The 18,051-nt window shown below is 35.2% G+C and overlaps 1 protein-coding gene across 9 annotated transcripts in view; it reads right to left on the bottom strand.

Moving 5' to 3' along the window:
- WDR72 (WD repeat domain 72) overlaps positions 1 to 18,051 on the bottom strand; it is a 112,436-nt gene that overhangs the window by 82,198 nt on the left and 12,187 nt on the right. For 7 of the 9 annotated variants that reach the window (XR_002441774.1, XM_021407178.1, XM_021407176.1 and 4 more), the window contains 10 exons: positions 16,486 to 16,564; positions 13,735 to 13,906; positions 13,127 to 13,203; positions 11,643 to 11,762; positions 9,916 to 10,061; positions 9,447 to 9,543; positions 7,104 to 7,245; positions 6,388 to 6,630; positions 5,612 to 5,832; positions 3,663 to 3,858 (listed from right to left, as the gene is read on the bottom strand). Coding sequence is in view for 8 of the 9 variants with exons in the window: in XM_021407178.1 (XP_021262853.1) it covers positions 3,663 to 3,858; positions 5,612 to 5,832; positions 6,388 to 6,630; positions 7,104 to 7,245; positions 9,447 to 9,543; positions 9,916 to 10,061; positions 11,643 to 11,762; positions 13,127 to 13,203; positions 13,735 to 13,906; positions 16,486 to 16,564 (1,493 nt within the window). In the remaining variant the exon portion in view is untranslated. The remainder of the gene's footprint in view (positions 1 to 3,662; positions 3,859 to 5,611; positions 5,833 to 6,387; positions 6,631 to 7,103; positions 7,246 to 9,446; positions 9,544 to 9,915; positions 10,062 to 11,642; positions 11,763 to 13,126; positions 13,204 to 13,734; positions 13,907 to 16,485; positions 16,565 to 18,051) is intronic. The other 2 variants (XM_021407179.1, XM_021407180.1) reach the window with 2 other exon arrangements.

The following is an 18,051-nucleotide window of genomic DNA, read 5'->3' as shown; positions in this document are numbered from 1 at the left end:
GATCCTGTTGTTACATCTTACACCGATTGCCTTTTTAAAAAGATCTCAAATATACCAACTGCTCAGAAAAACATAAGAGCCATATAGATTACAGCTAATTTCCTTACTGAAGTGGATTTCAAGTGGTGGCTATTGGAAGAAATATCCTACACTTTAATTAGAACAAAATTTGTTATTGATTTTCATATTCATCTTCCAGCACACAAGTTTGGAACATACCCTGTGCACATGCTATATTAATGTTCCATATGTATTATTAGATCAATATTTATTGTCATGGAAAATATTCTACTTTGATGGAAAGTTACCATATCCGTATATTAAAATGTAGGCAAAATATGTTTGCCTACACAAATACTAGTTCATAGCATCTATATTATCTTCCATATCACTAACCACACGCACGTTCAGCAGCAACATTTAAACTTAGAATAATTTCACTTTGTTCGGTAAATCAAAGGACTAAGGCTGAGATGCAGTTCATCTTATTGTGGACTTGTAATAGTAGTAGCAAGCAACTTGCTTTTCTTTCACACACACCCCTTCTTCTTTATGCTCCTCTTGTAGTCAATGGAGAAAAGATAAGCCTTTTTACTTACTCCTACCGCCTTCTATACCTTAAAGACACAGCCTAAACTGCTAGCTCACAATCACTAGCTTATAAATATAAGCGTAAATGAATGTCCCTAGTTAAGGTGACTTCCACTTGAAGTCGACTTTACTCTTGTCATTTAATGCATTTCAGCATAAACTATCCAGAAATGCCTATTTGGAATATAGGCAGCCCATCATACTCAGAGGTAATTTATCATTTACTATGTAGAATAAAATCTTTGACAGGCTAACCAAGAGATGGGTACAGGTTGCACAAAGAAATACTGGGTTAGATTTTAATCAGTATGACAGTGCTTTTCCCACCCCATAAAAGAAACAAAAGAACAATTGCTAAAAAGCATCTTAAATTTTTCAAAAAGCCTTCTGAATTTAAAAATTGTCAGCCACTCTCACTGAAATTTGGAAGATAAACTTTAATATATAATAAAGGCTTTCATTTGCTTAAAGATTTGTCCCCTTAATTACCTGATAGGACAGTTTCAAAGCTGAATTGGTATAGCTGAACAACAGTCATGGGTACTAAATGCCCCTGGACTTTTGTGAAGTCATTTGTCAAATTCAACCGAATTACTGCTGACTCTACAGCAGTGCAAATACTGAAATATTCATTGAAATTCCTTAATTCACATCCCCAAATTATAAACAGACTGGCTGTTTTCCCAGTTATCCATTATCTCTAGTACAATCACAGTGTTCAGATTTTTTTTTTTTAAACTGCAAACAGTGATGTATGAGCCTGATACGAAAATCGGGTTCTCCACTGACTTCCATTTAGAGGCAAAGCCTCAGTCATGAAACTAACTGCATAGTCAGAAGACAAAAAATAAACAAACCACTTTTTGACAATAGAAACTACTAAAACTATCTTATGTTCAAATCTGTAATGGAATTTAAGTACAAGGCTATGGCTGAGACTATCCTCTGACTACCAGGAGACTCACAGGTAAGTGAATCAGCAAGTGGTACTTGCATGTCTCCCTGTTCAAATACCCACAGATGAAAACTGCAGCAAAAGGCTTTGTTTCTGCTCAGTTTTGTTTGATGCATCATTCTCCTACATCTAAAAAATGTTCTGTTTGCCTGAGTGACACTGAAGTATCCACACAGCTCTTGATGTAGGTCAGGCCAATTTCAAGGATCAGTGCTATGACCTCTCATGTTCTCCTGTAATAAAGATTTAATTTACATTAAAGCAAGTACAGTATATCCTGGTGGGCTTAGATGGCATTTTTCAGCTACCAGTGCAGAAGTGGAATACAAAAGATAAAGTTGCTACAGGCTAATGCAGCAAATAACTGCATCCCTTATCCTCCATACATTCTTTAAACGTAGTGATTGCAGCCCTCATTCTAGTCTGATGCCAGTGGCAACAAGATACAGAAACAGCAATTCAATGTACTTTTAATTATAAGTGAGCAACATTTTCATGGCTTAAGGAGAGACAGTTCAATGCATACTTTTTTTTTTAAAATATTCCTGGTACCATTACAATTCTGTGGTATTATGTCTCACTGGTTTACAAAGAATGCCATATGAAAGTGCAGTGAATTATTTAATTGCACTGGAATAAAATTGCAACTGAGATATAATTATCTCCCTTCCAGTATCTTAACCTCTTGGGCTGCCTCAGTCATTGTATGGTGATAGAAAGGATTAGCTTTTTCACTGTTGAGTGCAGAAATTTATATTTTATTCTTGCTTATCTACAGAATTTGTGAGTCAAAGTAGTTTTCCATGTTGCTAAGCACACACAGCAGCAGCACTGAATTCACCCCATTATTCATTGTCCATAAATCCAGAATAGAAATAACTGTATTTTTACCAAGAATGAGCCTGGTTGCACCATACTGCAGGACTAAAAGTATCTCCACTGTCAGGAGTTAACTGAAAACACTAAACTAAGTATCATTTAATAACACTCCTTACCACATGCACAGATATACCACTCTATGGTACTCTTCTGCAGATACTTCAATTTGTAACAAGTCCTACTAAATATTGGCCTTGATAGAACTAGTGTACTTCACAGTTCCTTACACCTCTAGAAATTAGCTTTGCTGAAAATTCAACTTTAACTCAACTTTTTGCACTATGACTTAATAAATTGTAGTCTGTCATTATCAGAGTTTTCTGAGCTTAAAGGCTTTTGGTTTGTTTGTTCGTTTTGTTGGTTTCGTTGTTGTTGTTGCTTGATTTGATTTCAATCTTTAAGGAGGAAATGAAGTGTTTCATTAACATACATCAGGGACTTAATCCCCTTAGAACCCCTTGTGCCTCTAGCCAAGACTTGTAAGATCAACACAGTAGAGGTTTCCTGTCTTATCCATCTCCTTTTTGAAATATAGTGATTGAGTTCTGATACAAAATAACTCATGCAAAACAAGCTAAAATGATAGCAATGATAAGAACAGATTAATAAGGAAACACAGAAAAAGTTCTGTGGTTCTTTGTCCCATGTGCCAAGTTCTACTAGAGTTTCAAATGATGTAATTCTTCAACAAAGTTAAAACACCCTTAGGGATGTCTCAGACTCAAGTTTTTATATACTTATGAAACAAGGGATGTCTCAGACTCAAGTTTTTATATACTTATGAAACAGTCTGTTCACATAATTTTGATTAGTGCTCTTCTTAGTTGTGAATTAAACAATTCTAAATCATAATTTCCCCCACCTAAATTACACATTGTTTTCATCACCAATTTTAGAAGAGGAAAAAAATGTAGATGGAACAGTTAGAGGCTGGTAGCATCTTCAAACACAATCATCTCTACAAAAATACTTGTATTTATTAATGACTGCTGAGCTCAATTCACAACAATATCAGCTAATTATTCAGTCACCAGAATCTGACTTAATTTGTATGCTGTACAAGGTATGTCACTGATAAAATACAATAGCTTATCTATTGCTAGTTTATATATAAATTTCACCTTCCTAATTAATATAACATGATCATATTTCTGCTTTGATCACCTGTAGGTTACATTTGTACGAGTAGACATAACAGACAAACAAAACTGAAAGAAAGTGAAAAACCTGATATTACCTGTTTCAGTTTCCCAAACATAAACTGAATCATCTTCACACCCAACAATTAGCAGACTTTCAGTGGGGTCAAATTTTATCTTCTTCACAGGAAACAGGTGCTTTCTGGCATGAAAGAGACACACTTTCTTCTGAAGGTGTAGAATTGCTACAGAGTGATCACTGCACACACAGCACACTGTGCTATGATACTTCAACTGCAAAACAGATTAAGAATTTTGTTATCAATACTGCAACAAAAGTCATGACGATATCATTGTCGTAAGCCTGGAACAAGTTAGTAATTTTTTTCCCCCAAAACATACTAATTTTGGAAAATGCTTTTCTTCTGACTACATCTCCAAGTCATTTTTAGCAGGCAAGCTGTAAAACTGGTCCCTAGATAGGAAAATACACAGCCTTTTCTAATTTTTCAAATATAAGAATAGTTTAGACACCAGTACTTCACCTATCAAAGCAGAGGTTATATGACAAAATACATAGCAGCAGTTGCCCCTTAAGTGGTAAAAACATTACCTTAAGCAAAGCTACTATTCACATGATACGAAATTTTATCAGGTCTTATGACACAAATGCCAAGGTCAATAAATTGGTAATTAAAGATTGCTTTTTTACAACTTAACTTAAAATTGCATGGATATGATTTCACAAAACTTTCCTTTCCCTTGGCTGACCACTGGATGGCTGTGCTACCATTCAACACCTGGACAGTTTGGAGAGTTGGGTAAAGAGGAATCTGATGAGGCTTAACAAAATCAAGTGTAGAGTCTTGCACTTGGGGAGAAATAACCACACGCATCAGTGAAGGTTAGAGGATGACTTGCTGGAGAGCAGCTCTGCTGAGAAGGACCTAGGAGTCCTGGTGGACAACAGGCTGGCCATGAGCCATCAGCGTGCTCTTGTGGCCAAGAAGGCCAACGGTATCCTAGGGTGCATTAAGAAGAGCGAGGACAGCAGGCTGACGGATGTCATCTCCCCCTCTCTACTCTGCCATGGTGAGGCCACATTTAAACTACCGTGTCATTCTGGACTCTCCAGTTCAAAAAATCTTCTAGAAAGAGTCCAACAGAGGGCCACAAAGATGAAAAAGGATCTGGAACATTTCCCACAAGGAAAGACTGAGTAACCTGGGTCTGTTCAGCCTGGGGAAAAGAAGACTGAGATGGGATCTGATAAATATTTATACATATCTAAAGGGAGGTGGAAGTCAAATGGATGAGGCCATGCTCTTCTTGGTGGTGCGTAGAAGTAGAACAAGGAGTAACGGCCTATAAGCTGAACATAGGATGTTCCGTACTAACGTGCAGAAGGACTTCTTTAGAGTAAGGGTGATGGGGCACTGGAACAGGTTGCACAGAGAGGTTGTGGAGTCTCCTTGTATGGAGATACTCAAGACTTGTCTGGATGCCCACCTGTGCAACCTATTGTAAGGTACCTGCTTTAGTAAGGGGGTTGGACTTGATCTCTTGAGGTCCCTTCCAACCCCTGCGATCCTGTGATTCTGATAGTAATTTTTGGTGATGTGAAGGAATTTACCTGACGGAAAATATCAGCCCCAGAAAGACAACTGGATCATCATCCAAGTAGATACTACAATTTATCTAGATTCCAGAAAAACTGCTTAAGAGCCTTACAAGAATGAAGACCTTGAATTAGCCCTTTATGAAGTATTTAAACATACCATTTCAAAAGATTTGTCAAATTCAAATACAATTTTACAAACCTGATATGAAAAATGAAAGGACTATTAAGAACTACAATTAAATACATCAATGTTTTAGTGTTTTTCTATACTACTGAAATTACAAGTTAACAAGAAATCAGCACCCCAAAGTTAAAAGCAACTTTCAAACAAAACACTCAAGCGATTAATGACTGTAAATCAAAGATTAAGTGCAGCACGACTGAAGTATGTGTATTTGAGATACTCTTTACTATATTTTTACTTACTTTGCAGTTTTCTGAAGATCTCAATAGCTCTGTCACTGGACCAGATTGCAGAGTAAACTGGTGCAAGATTTCTCCAGTAAATATATCCCAACAGATCACAGTAGAATCCTGGCCCCCTGATAACAGCCAGCTGGGATCAAACCTTACTGAATTACCATGTGGATAAAGTAAACATGTAACTCTGCTACTATGACCATTCAAAACTTTATGAGGTAGATTACCTGAAACAATACAGTAAGTTATTTCTCTTCTTTAAAAATAGAGGTTCTGAATTTTACAATGCATTTGATAAAATGTCAGGTGATTCAGAAGACTAAATACAATTAAATTTTTATTCAAAGAGTTTTAAGCAAGGTATCTTCTTACATGACATCAAGACAATTTTGGACACATTCTCTCTAAAAGAGAGAACAAAGGTGTACAATCTGACCTTCATCCACCAGAAAGTATCTTTTTTATTTCTGAATTGGAATTATCTTTGCAAGGGAAAATGACAAAGATGACTGCTACCTCTATGATATCCCACAATTCTAATTCCAGTTGACTTCAATCCCCATATCCATCATAGGACTAGCAGCGCAAAGTGCTCTGCTAGTGATTTGATAAGTCACCTACAGGGAGGCTGGAATGACCATCGTAATCTATTTTCCTCATTCAGACCCTAAGCCTCACCTCCACTTTCATGGAATGTTTAAAGGGATGACTGAAGGGAACGTTACAAGTATGAAGTCTTCCATGCTTCATTCAGATAGTTAAGCAAAATTGTTAAAACTTACCTTTCAAAGACACATTTTCTAGAAGTCTTGCTCTTGCAGTTTCTAAACCTAGTGTTATGAAAATTTCCCCATTTTCACATCCACACACAAGCTTATCCAGACTGGGGATGTAGACAGAGGAAGTCACAACTGCATTTTCAATTCCACCTTTAGACCCACAAAGATGATCTATAATGCCCTCTGCCATTGAATGGGCTTTATTAAAATTATCCTGAAGAGTCCATGTTGTTGTAATTGGGATTTCTAGAGGGTGGGGATAAAAAGGCAGGAACGTTATTTGTTTGAATTCAAAAGAAAACCAAATTGTATTTTTCCATCTCTCAACCACTTCTTAACTTATCCCTCCTGTAGTCTTAAGTTGGACTTAGTGGTTGCCACTCCAACAGACTATATAATCTCACTAAAATCCTTTATTTTAAATATACTTGTCTATGAACAGCCATAAGCAAGATCAACTAAGCAAATTTTCATGACATTTGATAAAGGTGTGTTTATGAACAGACTGAAAGGAAACGTTTATTTATTCAGTCACATGAAAAAAAGTGTGTCAATTACTGGACACTCTTCTTTGTTAGCATGTTCCTCCTGACTACAGGGAATCATCACACAATGGATGGATAAACATTGATTTTTACTATTAAAATATTTTTTTGTAAGTTTTCATGATTTACAGACGTAACTAAAGAGATTGCACCAAGAGCACAGAATTGCCAAACCTTTTGGCGAACCATCAAATGTTGATGCAGGAACATCAGGAACATGCCACAGAGTGATTCTTCCTGAAGCTTCACCGGAAAAAAGAACCTTATAGAAAGGCTCCTTCCTTTCATTCATAAAGCCCATGACAAAAGGAAAACTCTGCCAAAAATAACAGTAAGTCAACCTTCTGATGTGGAAGAGGTGATAAAATAATGCAATAATTAATTTCAAATTCCAAGCTTGAGATCAGAAGACATAGAAATATCAAACAAGGAAGAACACCAAGCTGCAACTAAGCTTTGCACAGACCAGGTCACTCTGCCTGGTGCAACCCCCTCAAAGATGTTCCCTACTTGCCAGCATCCTTGTCTGAGCCTACATACCAAATGAAAAATGATACTGTGAGAGCTTCCTAGGTTTGTTATCTCTAAATTCAGAATCAGTATTATCAACAGTGTAGAGAATATAGCAGTATGTTTATGCACTATTTTTTTTTAAATTCTGTTATATTTACCTCAGAAAAATGTTATGTGGCTATTTTTGATGTTGTTTTTGCTGTTTTTTTTTTTTAAACTATCTTACGAGTACTAGTTATCTATAGGTTTCTTTACCAATTGGTATAACAAATACAAGTTTATATCACCATGTTAGTTGCACCTAGAGTATGTGGGAGTCTATTAGTGCTTGTCATGAAAGATTTCATGGTTAAATAAGCTTCCTTCCCAAATATAAAACCATTAAAAACACAAGTGAGGGAAAACTTCAGATAGCTCTAAACTGGAGAAATACACTCTTCTTCCAGAAGATAAGAAAATAGGAATCTCCAGGTCTATTCCGTATAAGACATTTTCGCTTAGAGCAGTATACTTTGGAAAGCAATGCTGCTCGTTTGTGCTTTGGAGTCATCCTGGAGTATCACATTAGGATTCCTTCTGGGTGAAATTAAACTGGAATATGGGTGCAGGAGCACAGATGCTGCATTACAGACACAAAGGTACATAATAGAGTCTCATAACTAGAGAAAAGCTAGGAAGCTAGGATAGAAGATGTTTGCCAAAAACAAACCAGAAAAAAATGCATGCTCAGTAGCATGGATTGATAGGTAATCAGCGCAGTTTTCCTCTAAACAGAACCTTTAATAGTGTCAATGCAGCTAGACTGTTTGCTCCTTGAAGACTTTTTAATAATATCCCCATAAACAGAATATGTTTCATTTACAACAATGAAGTTTGGGAATAAATTTCACACTAAGCATCTCTATTGTTATGTAACTCAGGTTTATCACCTAAAGAGAGATGAAAACAGATTGTCACCCAGGTAGCTGTGTTCTGTAAAACAAATCCACAACAAAAATTATTCAAGTGGTAAATATTGGAGTAAAAATATTAGAATAGGGCAGGAGACATTATTAAAAATGCAGATATTTGGGGGAAAAAAAATAAAATATGAGCTTCCTGCCATCAACGCAACACCCTAGCATTTGCTAAACCATGTGTTTTGGCTATTTCTTTCTCCTCATGATATCTGACCTTTTGGCATCCTTCAGCAGTTATCCCATCTGATTTTAGACTAGAAGCATTTCTGGGAAAACTGGTTTGTTCTATTGCCCTTCAACTGAAAGCTGAATCTGTCAGGCTTCAGAAGTGCATGCAACAAAAACACTTTAAGAGTCTCCAGTTGTCAACAAAAACAAAAGCACACTAGAAAAGCCTATACATTTGACAGTGTTTCCGGACAGGAACAAGTAAAAATAGGTCTCTCCCTCATATCTTCATGAACTGCTAAAAATCTGTTAAATTTATGCACTGAGTACTGTCAGTTTGCCACATTGTAAGAGTTAGCTGTGTGATTATGACTGTGAAGGCTTGGTATAAGACTACTCTGCATAAAATGTCACTGACTCAAAACCCTTCAGTTTAGGGTAGACATACATGGAAACAACCTTTACTTTTTTCCTTATACTGAAACATAAATGCATTTCTTAATAGAACAAGAATGAAATAACTTGCTTATATTTTGCTTTTTTTTTTTTTTTTTTAAATAGATGTCAAAGTAAAAGGTTCTAAACCTATTTTAGACTGCTTTTAACTTAAAGAAAACCTCTCCTTTTTTATTAAAAAAAATCAGGAAACATCTGTAGCTGAAAATGCAGGATTTCTGAAAAAAAATTAATTAACGCCAGAATTAAAGACAACGCTATGAACATCTCCAACTTTACAAGTAAACATGTTCATACAAAGAGATGTCTTACTTACATTTAAGACAAAAAACCACAACATTTGCAACACTTAAATCTTTGGTAATTACAAACATACAATGAAGCAGCTTTTGAATCTCACTGTAAACCTTTATGAATTTACCTTATTTTCCTTCACATCAGTAAAGCAGAGTAAATGGGGATAAACAGTTTCTTTCAGCACCTTCCCATCTGCAGGATATATGCTTTTGGAAAGTCCACTGCATAATTTAGAAGAAAAGATTTAGAAAGTCTTTTTTCTTTTCTCTCTCTCTTTTTTTTTTTTTTAAAGAAAGGAGAACAGCAACATCTAAGATCCACAAGTTAAATTAAAAGTTACCAAGCAATTACAAGCGACTTTGTGAAATCACAGCACCAGCTGCCCAAGTTCTACATGGCTAATCTTATTCCTGTATCCCCTGCTGGGTCAAACAAAGACTGAGGGCTGTCAAATTCAGGGTAAATCTTTGAGTGCCAAAGTGTTTTTGTTCTGGTTTTTGATCACTTGCAACATGCAGAGCTTTTCCATAATAAACCTCCCAAAGTTCATCTTGTACCTGAACTTTTTGTGTGAATTTCCCATCTGAGCCCACCTGTTTAGCAGCTGGTAGATGTAACTGTAACCATCTTCTGTCCAGATGATAAGTCTGTAAGCTGCTAGTACTTCTCCACCAGCAAAGCACTGACCACTCTTACAGAACTCAGTACACAGCAAGGAGAAATCACAATAATCATAGACCTAAGCCCCCAAAAATAAGTAAAACACAAAGAAACAATATTGACACAATCATATTAATTCAACCTAGTTTTAGGCAAAGGATCAATAAACAGAACATTAGGTTGACTTTGTAGTTGGACTACCTCTTTTAAAGCCAAAGCAATATTTATAACATCAAACTAGTATAATGTCAGAATCAAACCATATACCACAAAGATAAACTGATAAAAAAAACATTAATGGCTTCTGCTATATTAGGGGATTTTAGATAGGGTTTAGTTTGTTTTGCTTTGTGTTCATTATTGTTTACAGGACTGTTGAATTCTTATATAGAAGTAATGAATTTAGTACATAACAATATGACATTGAAGATTGATAGATGCAGTTAATGCTTCTGTTTGTCTTTTAAAGAATACATAAAGAATACAATCTGCTGATGTAATCACAGCAGATTTTAGCAGAACAGATTTTTCTTCTTTGTTTGAGGAATAACATAGATTTTTCTTTTTCAAAAATTAATTGAAAGAGAATATTTACTTGGGAGAATTCTTCTAGCTTTTCCGTTTCTGAAGACTAGAAAGAAAATAGCAGCTTGTTATCTTTTCCCTTCCCATGTTAAACAAAAACATGACAACCTAAGATATGGTCTTTGTCCATGTTCCTAGTAGTCTCGGAAAAAGTTTTATTAGCCACATTCTACAACTTCAACAGTATGAGCAAAAAAAATCAGAATGAGAATTATTATTAATTATTCAAATGGAGCACAGGACTTTCTAGGTAATTTGCTCAGTATTTTCATAACTATAGAAGTGAGTTGAGTCACTAAGGACACATGTGAGTCTCTCCTATGGCATGTGCTACGTACCTGTTTAAATGGTAATATCATCATTATCTTTCCTTTTAGAGCTATATATCTATTAAAACAAGTTTAAAATAAATCACTTGGATATATTCTACTGTTTGAAGCATTGGTATAGATAAGTACTCAGGCATATAGGACACACCAAGAAATGTGTATTTTGTGAAAAACATTGTAGGAATTTATAAAGAACACGATACTACACTATTTTTCCAAGCAAAACCTGCCCATTCTGTACAAGAAAATTATCAGTGCTCTTTTTTTTTTTTTAATCAGAGCTTTTTTTTTTTTTTAATAGCGCAAAAAGAATATCAAGAAGACCCTACAAAAGCGTTAGTCAAAGCTGGCTCAGGTCTATGAACTCCAGCTGAGGTGCCTGAATCAGATATTAACACTAATAGTCCAAAATCACTTCAAGAAAAATTTCACAATACCAGTTTTTTTTTTTTTAAATGTACCACAGAGAGTGCTGTAATGCACCTAATGCTCTAAAACTTAATATACTTAAAATAATATCCTTTCTACAAAACCAATTTCACATCAAACTTTTAAAGAAAGAATACTTAAAAAAAATAATAAAGTCAGTCACACAGTTAGGATAACTGAAGAGAAGACAGCACGCATCTGACAATTAGCAATCACTAATTTTAAGAGAAAAAGAAGCATCTCCATGTAAGAATCAATCACATCAACTCTTCCAAGTTCTTAACAAAATCAAACAAATATCATGCTCAGTAACATACCTGCCAGCATATGGAAGACACAACCAGAAGGAGCCTTTCTGTGTAAGTGCAAAACCGTATTGCTCGACAGTTTATACAGCCCAGAGACTTTGATTCCTTTTCACACACACTTTGCCTCTCCTGTAAGCAGAGGACAAAAGCCATGTGATTTATTCCAGATAGCTTAACTTTTACTTTTAGAATAGAAAGAAACTATTGAAAAATCATTTTGTTAAATGTAAAGCAACATATATTTCCTAATTAAAAGCAAGATAGAAAGACAGAGTTCACAAGCACTGTATAAATAAATTACATTCTGCATGGCTCAGATCTTGATCTATGATTATACTGGAGTTACTTTAATTATTGATTAAATGAATGAAAAATTACATTTTCTGCTTTCAAAGATACTGCCAGTGTCATAACTTCCCTGAAAAGGGATATGCTGGTTAAGGAATCAAGGCTCAGTAAGAGGCCAAACCATTCTCTCATTCCACTTCGTATTATTATCAATTCAGTCCATCAATGCTTATTAAAGTACTGTTCTCTAAACATCTGAAGTAACTTGATTTTTACTAACTCTGCTCTCCTCTCTTCACAAAAGAAAGTCTGAGATGGTAAAATAAAAGGATAGCACCATACCACGTGTGCTTCTGCTGTGTGTTGATCAGCTTTTACAGTCCCCAGAATTTCTACATTATAACAGTATTTTTTTCCCCTAGGAATGATAGAAGGAAGCCCCAAAACATTGCAGAACAGTCAAAAACACATCATGTGAACACTTGTACAGTATCAAACTTGACGGACTGTCCTGAGGGGCTTGATCCTATCAATTAACAAGTTGTGCAGTGGCATGCTCTGCAGTTTGTCAAATAAGGCAGTAATGTATTATGGATGCTCCAGAGAAGATTGATGACTTTTTGCCATTTCTGATGACAATTCCTAGTACTTAGCTATAATATTCTAGTCTCCTTGTGAAACTAGTTCTCAGAGTTTGACTCAAACCCAGAACTCTGTATTCCAATTTTAGCATCTGTGCAAGTCAAATGACAGCTGCTGAGAATACTGACACAAAATTTAACAGAATCGGGCAGTCTGAAGCTGGACAAATTAAGCACTTGACACAGTAAGAGTATTTTCTAAGTGAAGATAGTATTGTGAAAAATATTAAAAATTTAATCTATAGAATCATTTTGAAAAAAAGTAACAAGGATGAAGAGGGAATACAAAGGATGAGTTTGTAAGAGCTTTGAGTCTAAGGGAAGATATGAACACTACAGCATCAAGGCAAGAGCTGTCCAATATCCCAACTAATTTTAGATAGCAACAGGAAGATGATTTTTCTGAATTTTGTAGATACTTAACAAGGACAGACAAAATTAATCAATCTGGATTAACGCATATTCATAAGATTCTCACTCATTCATATTCTGCTTCAGTGTACCTTCACTTGGTGTTATTATTACGTTTATGTTATTGTCACAATTGTTATTTCACAAACTAACCTGTATGCTAGTCAAAGACGAAGAAAGGTCCCATGCTTTAAGAACTCCAGTTACAGACACAGCAACCAATGAGTCTTCTGTGAAAAGGTAACAGCGAGACAATCATTGTGAAACAGTGTCCAAACAGTGCCTAACAAAAAGAAAACCTGGCATAAACACTGGTGCTCTACATAGCACTAAATCAAATGGATTCTACAGGGCACCGTTTAAATGAATTATTCAACTAATTCATAATTAGAAACACAAAGCACACAAGCAGAGTGAATAATTGTTTTGTCCAACCACCCATGTTCCAAATGAAGATAAAATAGCAGTTCTGTGTCCGTAATTTCCCTGATATTAACTGATTAATTTGTACTCATATCCAAACAACAAGCTGCTTACAGTTGTAGGGGTTGTTTGTTTTTATCTTTATGAAGCGAAGAATGAAACACGATCAACATCGAATGTAGTGTAGACACCTTTAGGTACTAACAGTGAAACAATGTCTTATACATAAGTGGTCTGTAAAACATGTTTAAGTATTTGTCAATCTAGTAAGATCCTACTATTTATACAGAAATATTTTTAAATTAATTGGTCTATATTAGTATATCTGTACTGTATACCTTGAATTCTTGCAGAGTGAACAATACACATACAATTTATCCAATCAGAAGACTGAGAAGACAAAGTGTGTAGAACACCCAAAGTCTTAGCATCAATAATAAGAACATCTTGATATTCTCCAAAACAAAGAAGCCAGCCTTCACCTGTCATTCGGAACGAGCAATGGTAATACTGTGCAAGTGGAGAGAAGAGAGTCAGCATAAAGAGCTCAGGAAATGTGCATGCATAAAATTCACATTAAGCATACCACAATTAGAAATGTATTCAGCACTCTGAATTACTAAAAATATATAGTGAATTGCAGACATGAAACAATAAACAATTTTGGTAGAATTGCAAGTTTTCCACATAAATTTATAACAACTTAATACATGCTTTACATTTTAGAAAAACGGACTTCATGCTAAAAACACTATCTGCCCCGCCAAGCAACTAGGATTTTTGAAAGCAGTAAAGGTGTTAATTTTCACTGTAAATCGCTAAACAGTTTGGTAGTGATTTCTGAGAACTCATCTCCTCCAAACATCTGATAAAAACTTCACTTATCAAATAGGACAAAGACTGGGGATAAGTCAGATAAAAATGCAGAGCATTCATATTGAATTTCCAATTATTTTCCAGGAAGAATTTCTACTCCAGAAGATATTTTCAGTATGATACTAATTGCCCTCCTGTTCAAGAAATCCATTATTTCTCAAAAATCAAATAAAGAAAGGAAGAAACGCATAGCAAAGGACTTAATAACAGATGATAAGGGTGCAGAGTGACTATCTCTGAGGTGTTTTATATGTTCATTTTTCTGTACTTCCAGTTTGGGTTAGGTAGTTCTCAGACATTCAGTTAACTAATTCAAGTCTAAAAACAAAAGATCCATAAATAACTGGGAATAGGATAACTATTGCTGCAGAAATGAACAATCAGATGGAGAAATGTTTAGAAACAGGAAGAATTTGCAACTGTTACACAAACCACACTACACTATCTGAACAATCAGTCCCGTAAGTAAAGATCCCTCAAACAGCGAGGAGTTGAACTTGGTGTTAAGCTTCATTGCAAATTGGAAGTATTGTTTGTACTGCTTCACATCTGCCATTTACAGTAGAACTACCTATGCTGAACAACAGGAAAGTACTAAGCCACATAATGTTGACTAAAACATTTTTAAATGATGATGCTATCTAAAACAGTATGCACTACAACTCCCAGACAACAGCATTCTGTATGAAGTGTTACTTTTTGAAGTTCTGTCACATAGGAAAAAAAAAGAAAAGTGTCAAAACCACTCAAAAAACCATAGCCAAACAAAAACAAAGAACACAAAACTATTACTAGCACTTGAAGATTGTATTTTAAGAATTGTTTCTTGTCCTAGCTACAGTATTTAATTTCTTAGGAAAGTTTTCTTCTTAGGTGTTCACATTATCCTTTAGCCATCTTATCTTGCAAAAATTACAGATGAAAAATCATTATCTAGTCACAATTAGACTACTCTTAATAGAGAAGTAACACTATTCTGGAATTTCCTTCTCCTACCCGAAGGAGAAGAATTGAGCTTTTGCTTCTGATCTTCACAGAAGCACACAAATTATCAGGTAATCAGCTAAGCCACATCTGTCTGCTTCTCTGCAGAACTTCTCCATAACTATTAAAATCTAATAAAGCAGTACACAACACACATTATTCCATACTTCAATTACATAATTGAGCATTAATTTTATGTGCACTTAAACACAAAATGCATATATGCTTTCTATCACACATACACAAATACTCATTAGAACAATGGCTTACACTTTTTGTATACGTAGACACGTACGTATGTATGTATATGCATTGACTGTTAAGAAGCTATTCAGCTAAAGTTTCTATTCTGTAATTTGGCCATAGTTTAAGAGTCATGTGAGAACTTAATGAAGTCTCAGACTCCCATCATTTGGTGATTTAATTCCACTGTAGGCTTCTTCACTGAAGAAAAGCATCATTTTAATTAACCTGTGAACCCTGAGCTCTTTTACTAGTATTTCCACAAATAAAAGCATCTCTGAATCAAACTCATGCATGTTAGGCTCTAAATCATGTATTTTAAACACTCTTATGTTCCAATACCTACATCTTATATAATTAAGCCAGACGTTTGAAATGATTTGAAGATTTAAAGCAGTTTGGCCAGTGGGGAAAAAAAAAAAAAAAAACAGAAACAACCAGTAATCTGTCCCTGATTCCTGCAATGACTGAAGTGCATTTTCAGTAGCGGGGCAGACCACTCTTGGAGGTTAGCCATTAAGGCATTTTTTAAATCTATTTGAAAGGTTTTGATAACATCTTCAGCAAACTCGCTCACTATGTTTGCATAGATTGCTTGTACTTCAGAAATAGATCATCCAAAAGTCAGCAATTAAAACTTGAAACTTCCATGCTATTTTAACAAAGACAAGAGTAAAGATTACAAGACAGTCTTACTTCACACCACATTTTTTAAATACATAAATGAGATTGCATTCTAGACCCTTGTGGCTTAACCAGGATCAGTTTGATTTGATTAAGGAATACCAAGTCATAGTTATTTTCTCAGAAGGAATCTAAAAGGAAAAATAACACACAACTACTATTGCAACAATTTTCTATTTTTCTATGAATTGTGTTTAGAACTGTATTTAGAACTATATATTTCTAAAAAAAAAATCAAGTTAATAAAGAAAAACTCCTTTTGTAATGAACGGAGATATTTCATGAGAAGTTTCTATACTTACATAGATTGCTGTATGCCTATAAGGAAGCTTTGTGTTTTCAATGCACAGTCCACTAGTGACATTCCAAACACACATCTCCCTGCCAAAGATAACTTCATGTTATTCTCTGTCATTTCCACTCAATTGGATGGAATAATTTTGTGCCACCAAGTTTTTCTTTAGTGCTGTACTTAAGTGCAGTCTGGTCATTTATGTGGCTTTTTGTTACAGATTACTGGGTAAGAAAACGTTGCGGTCATTAGCAGGGCATGACATACAGTATCTGTTTCTTTTTGTTTTGGTAATTACACCCTGCTACCTCGCAGCAAACCTGACTTTAAGGCCAACTCTGGTCTACAACAAATTGTAGGTATACTGCCATTATAGCTCGTCAAAGTGTCACTATAACTATCATTCGTTGGAACGACATCCTCCTGAAAATGATTCATTTCACTGAACTTAAACCACATGTTTGGAAGAACATAATGCATCTTCTGCTGCGGGCTTCAGATCTTGAGAGGAACCGATGCTTTCGGTTAAGAAGAAACAGTGCCACCACGAGGCTGCTCCTGAAGCCTCTCAGCAACCTGAATGTCAGTTCTACTTAATAACATTTCTGTTTTAGAAAGTCTCATTAGCTAGTTTTCCTCCTCATTGAGACATTAGTCAACATACTACTGAACTAGAGTACAGCAGAAACACAACAAATTTAAATGTCATAAATGAATTTTTACATGGCATTCAGTCATAATTATTAATTAATTATGAATCTATGCTTCAAATTTAAATATTTCCACAATTTCTCAGATTATTCACCATTCAAGGGCATTTTTAATAAAAGGACTTGTAAATATTAGGGGTAAATATTTCAATATATTAAGAATACTTAATATTTGCACTTGTTAACTTCTTTTTTTGCTTATGCAAGAGTAAATCTATACATGTAGTTTGTCAGAGTTCATAGAACAAAAATAATAATTTTTAGTCTTTGATAATCATTTCAAGGTAACGAATTACTTCTTGCTTATATCAGAATGGATGGAAATTAATTTTACCACTTCAGTGATATTGCTATAATACATACATGCACGCACACACAAAGTAGACCAGAATATAGCTTCAGCTTCTGTACACTGCACTTAATTTACTTCACATATAAAAAAGAAGTGATGCAACACATTGATGATAACACTGTCCTATAGTACATGCCACAAGCAGACACAGGACATGAGTGAAAACTTCTGAATAGTTATGGATTAAATTACAAGATTTCCATGTTAAAAGTACCAGCAGTGACTGATAGTCATCCTCCTGGCATAAATCAGTTATAGAAACATTCAAGGGATTCTGAAGAGGGATTTAGGCTGGAGAAAAGAAGAAAGGAAGTATCTCCCCCACAATTCCCTCTCTCCCCAATGCAAGGAGATAGAGGCTTGAAAATGGCAGAGAATTGAAGGACTCACAGGCCAGAAAATAGAGTGATTAATTTCATATCTCCTGAAGATGAGATTTCCTATTAGTACCTCCCAGCTTCACACTGTAGCCTTCCAGGGAGAAGTGATACATGTTCTTCCTGTACTCAGCACA

Source organism: Numida meleagris, chromosome 9 (genome assembly GCF_002078875.1).
Source record: "Numida meleagris isolate 19003 breed g44 Domestic line chromosome 9, NumMel1.0, whole genome shotgun sequence".
NCBI classification, from domain to species: Eukaryota; Metazoa; Chordata; class Aves; order Galliformes; family Numididae; genus Numida; species Numida meleagris.
The sequence above is the reverse complement of the archived record's forward strand: the minus strand, read 5'-3'. Positions and strand labels throughout refer to the sequence as shown.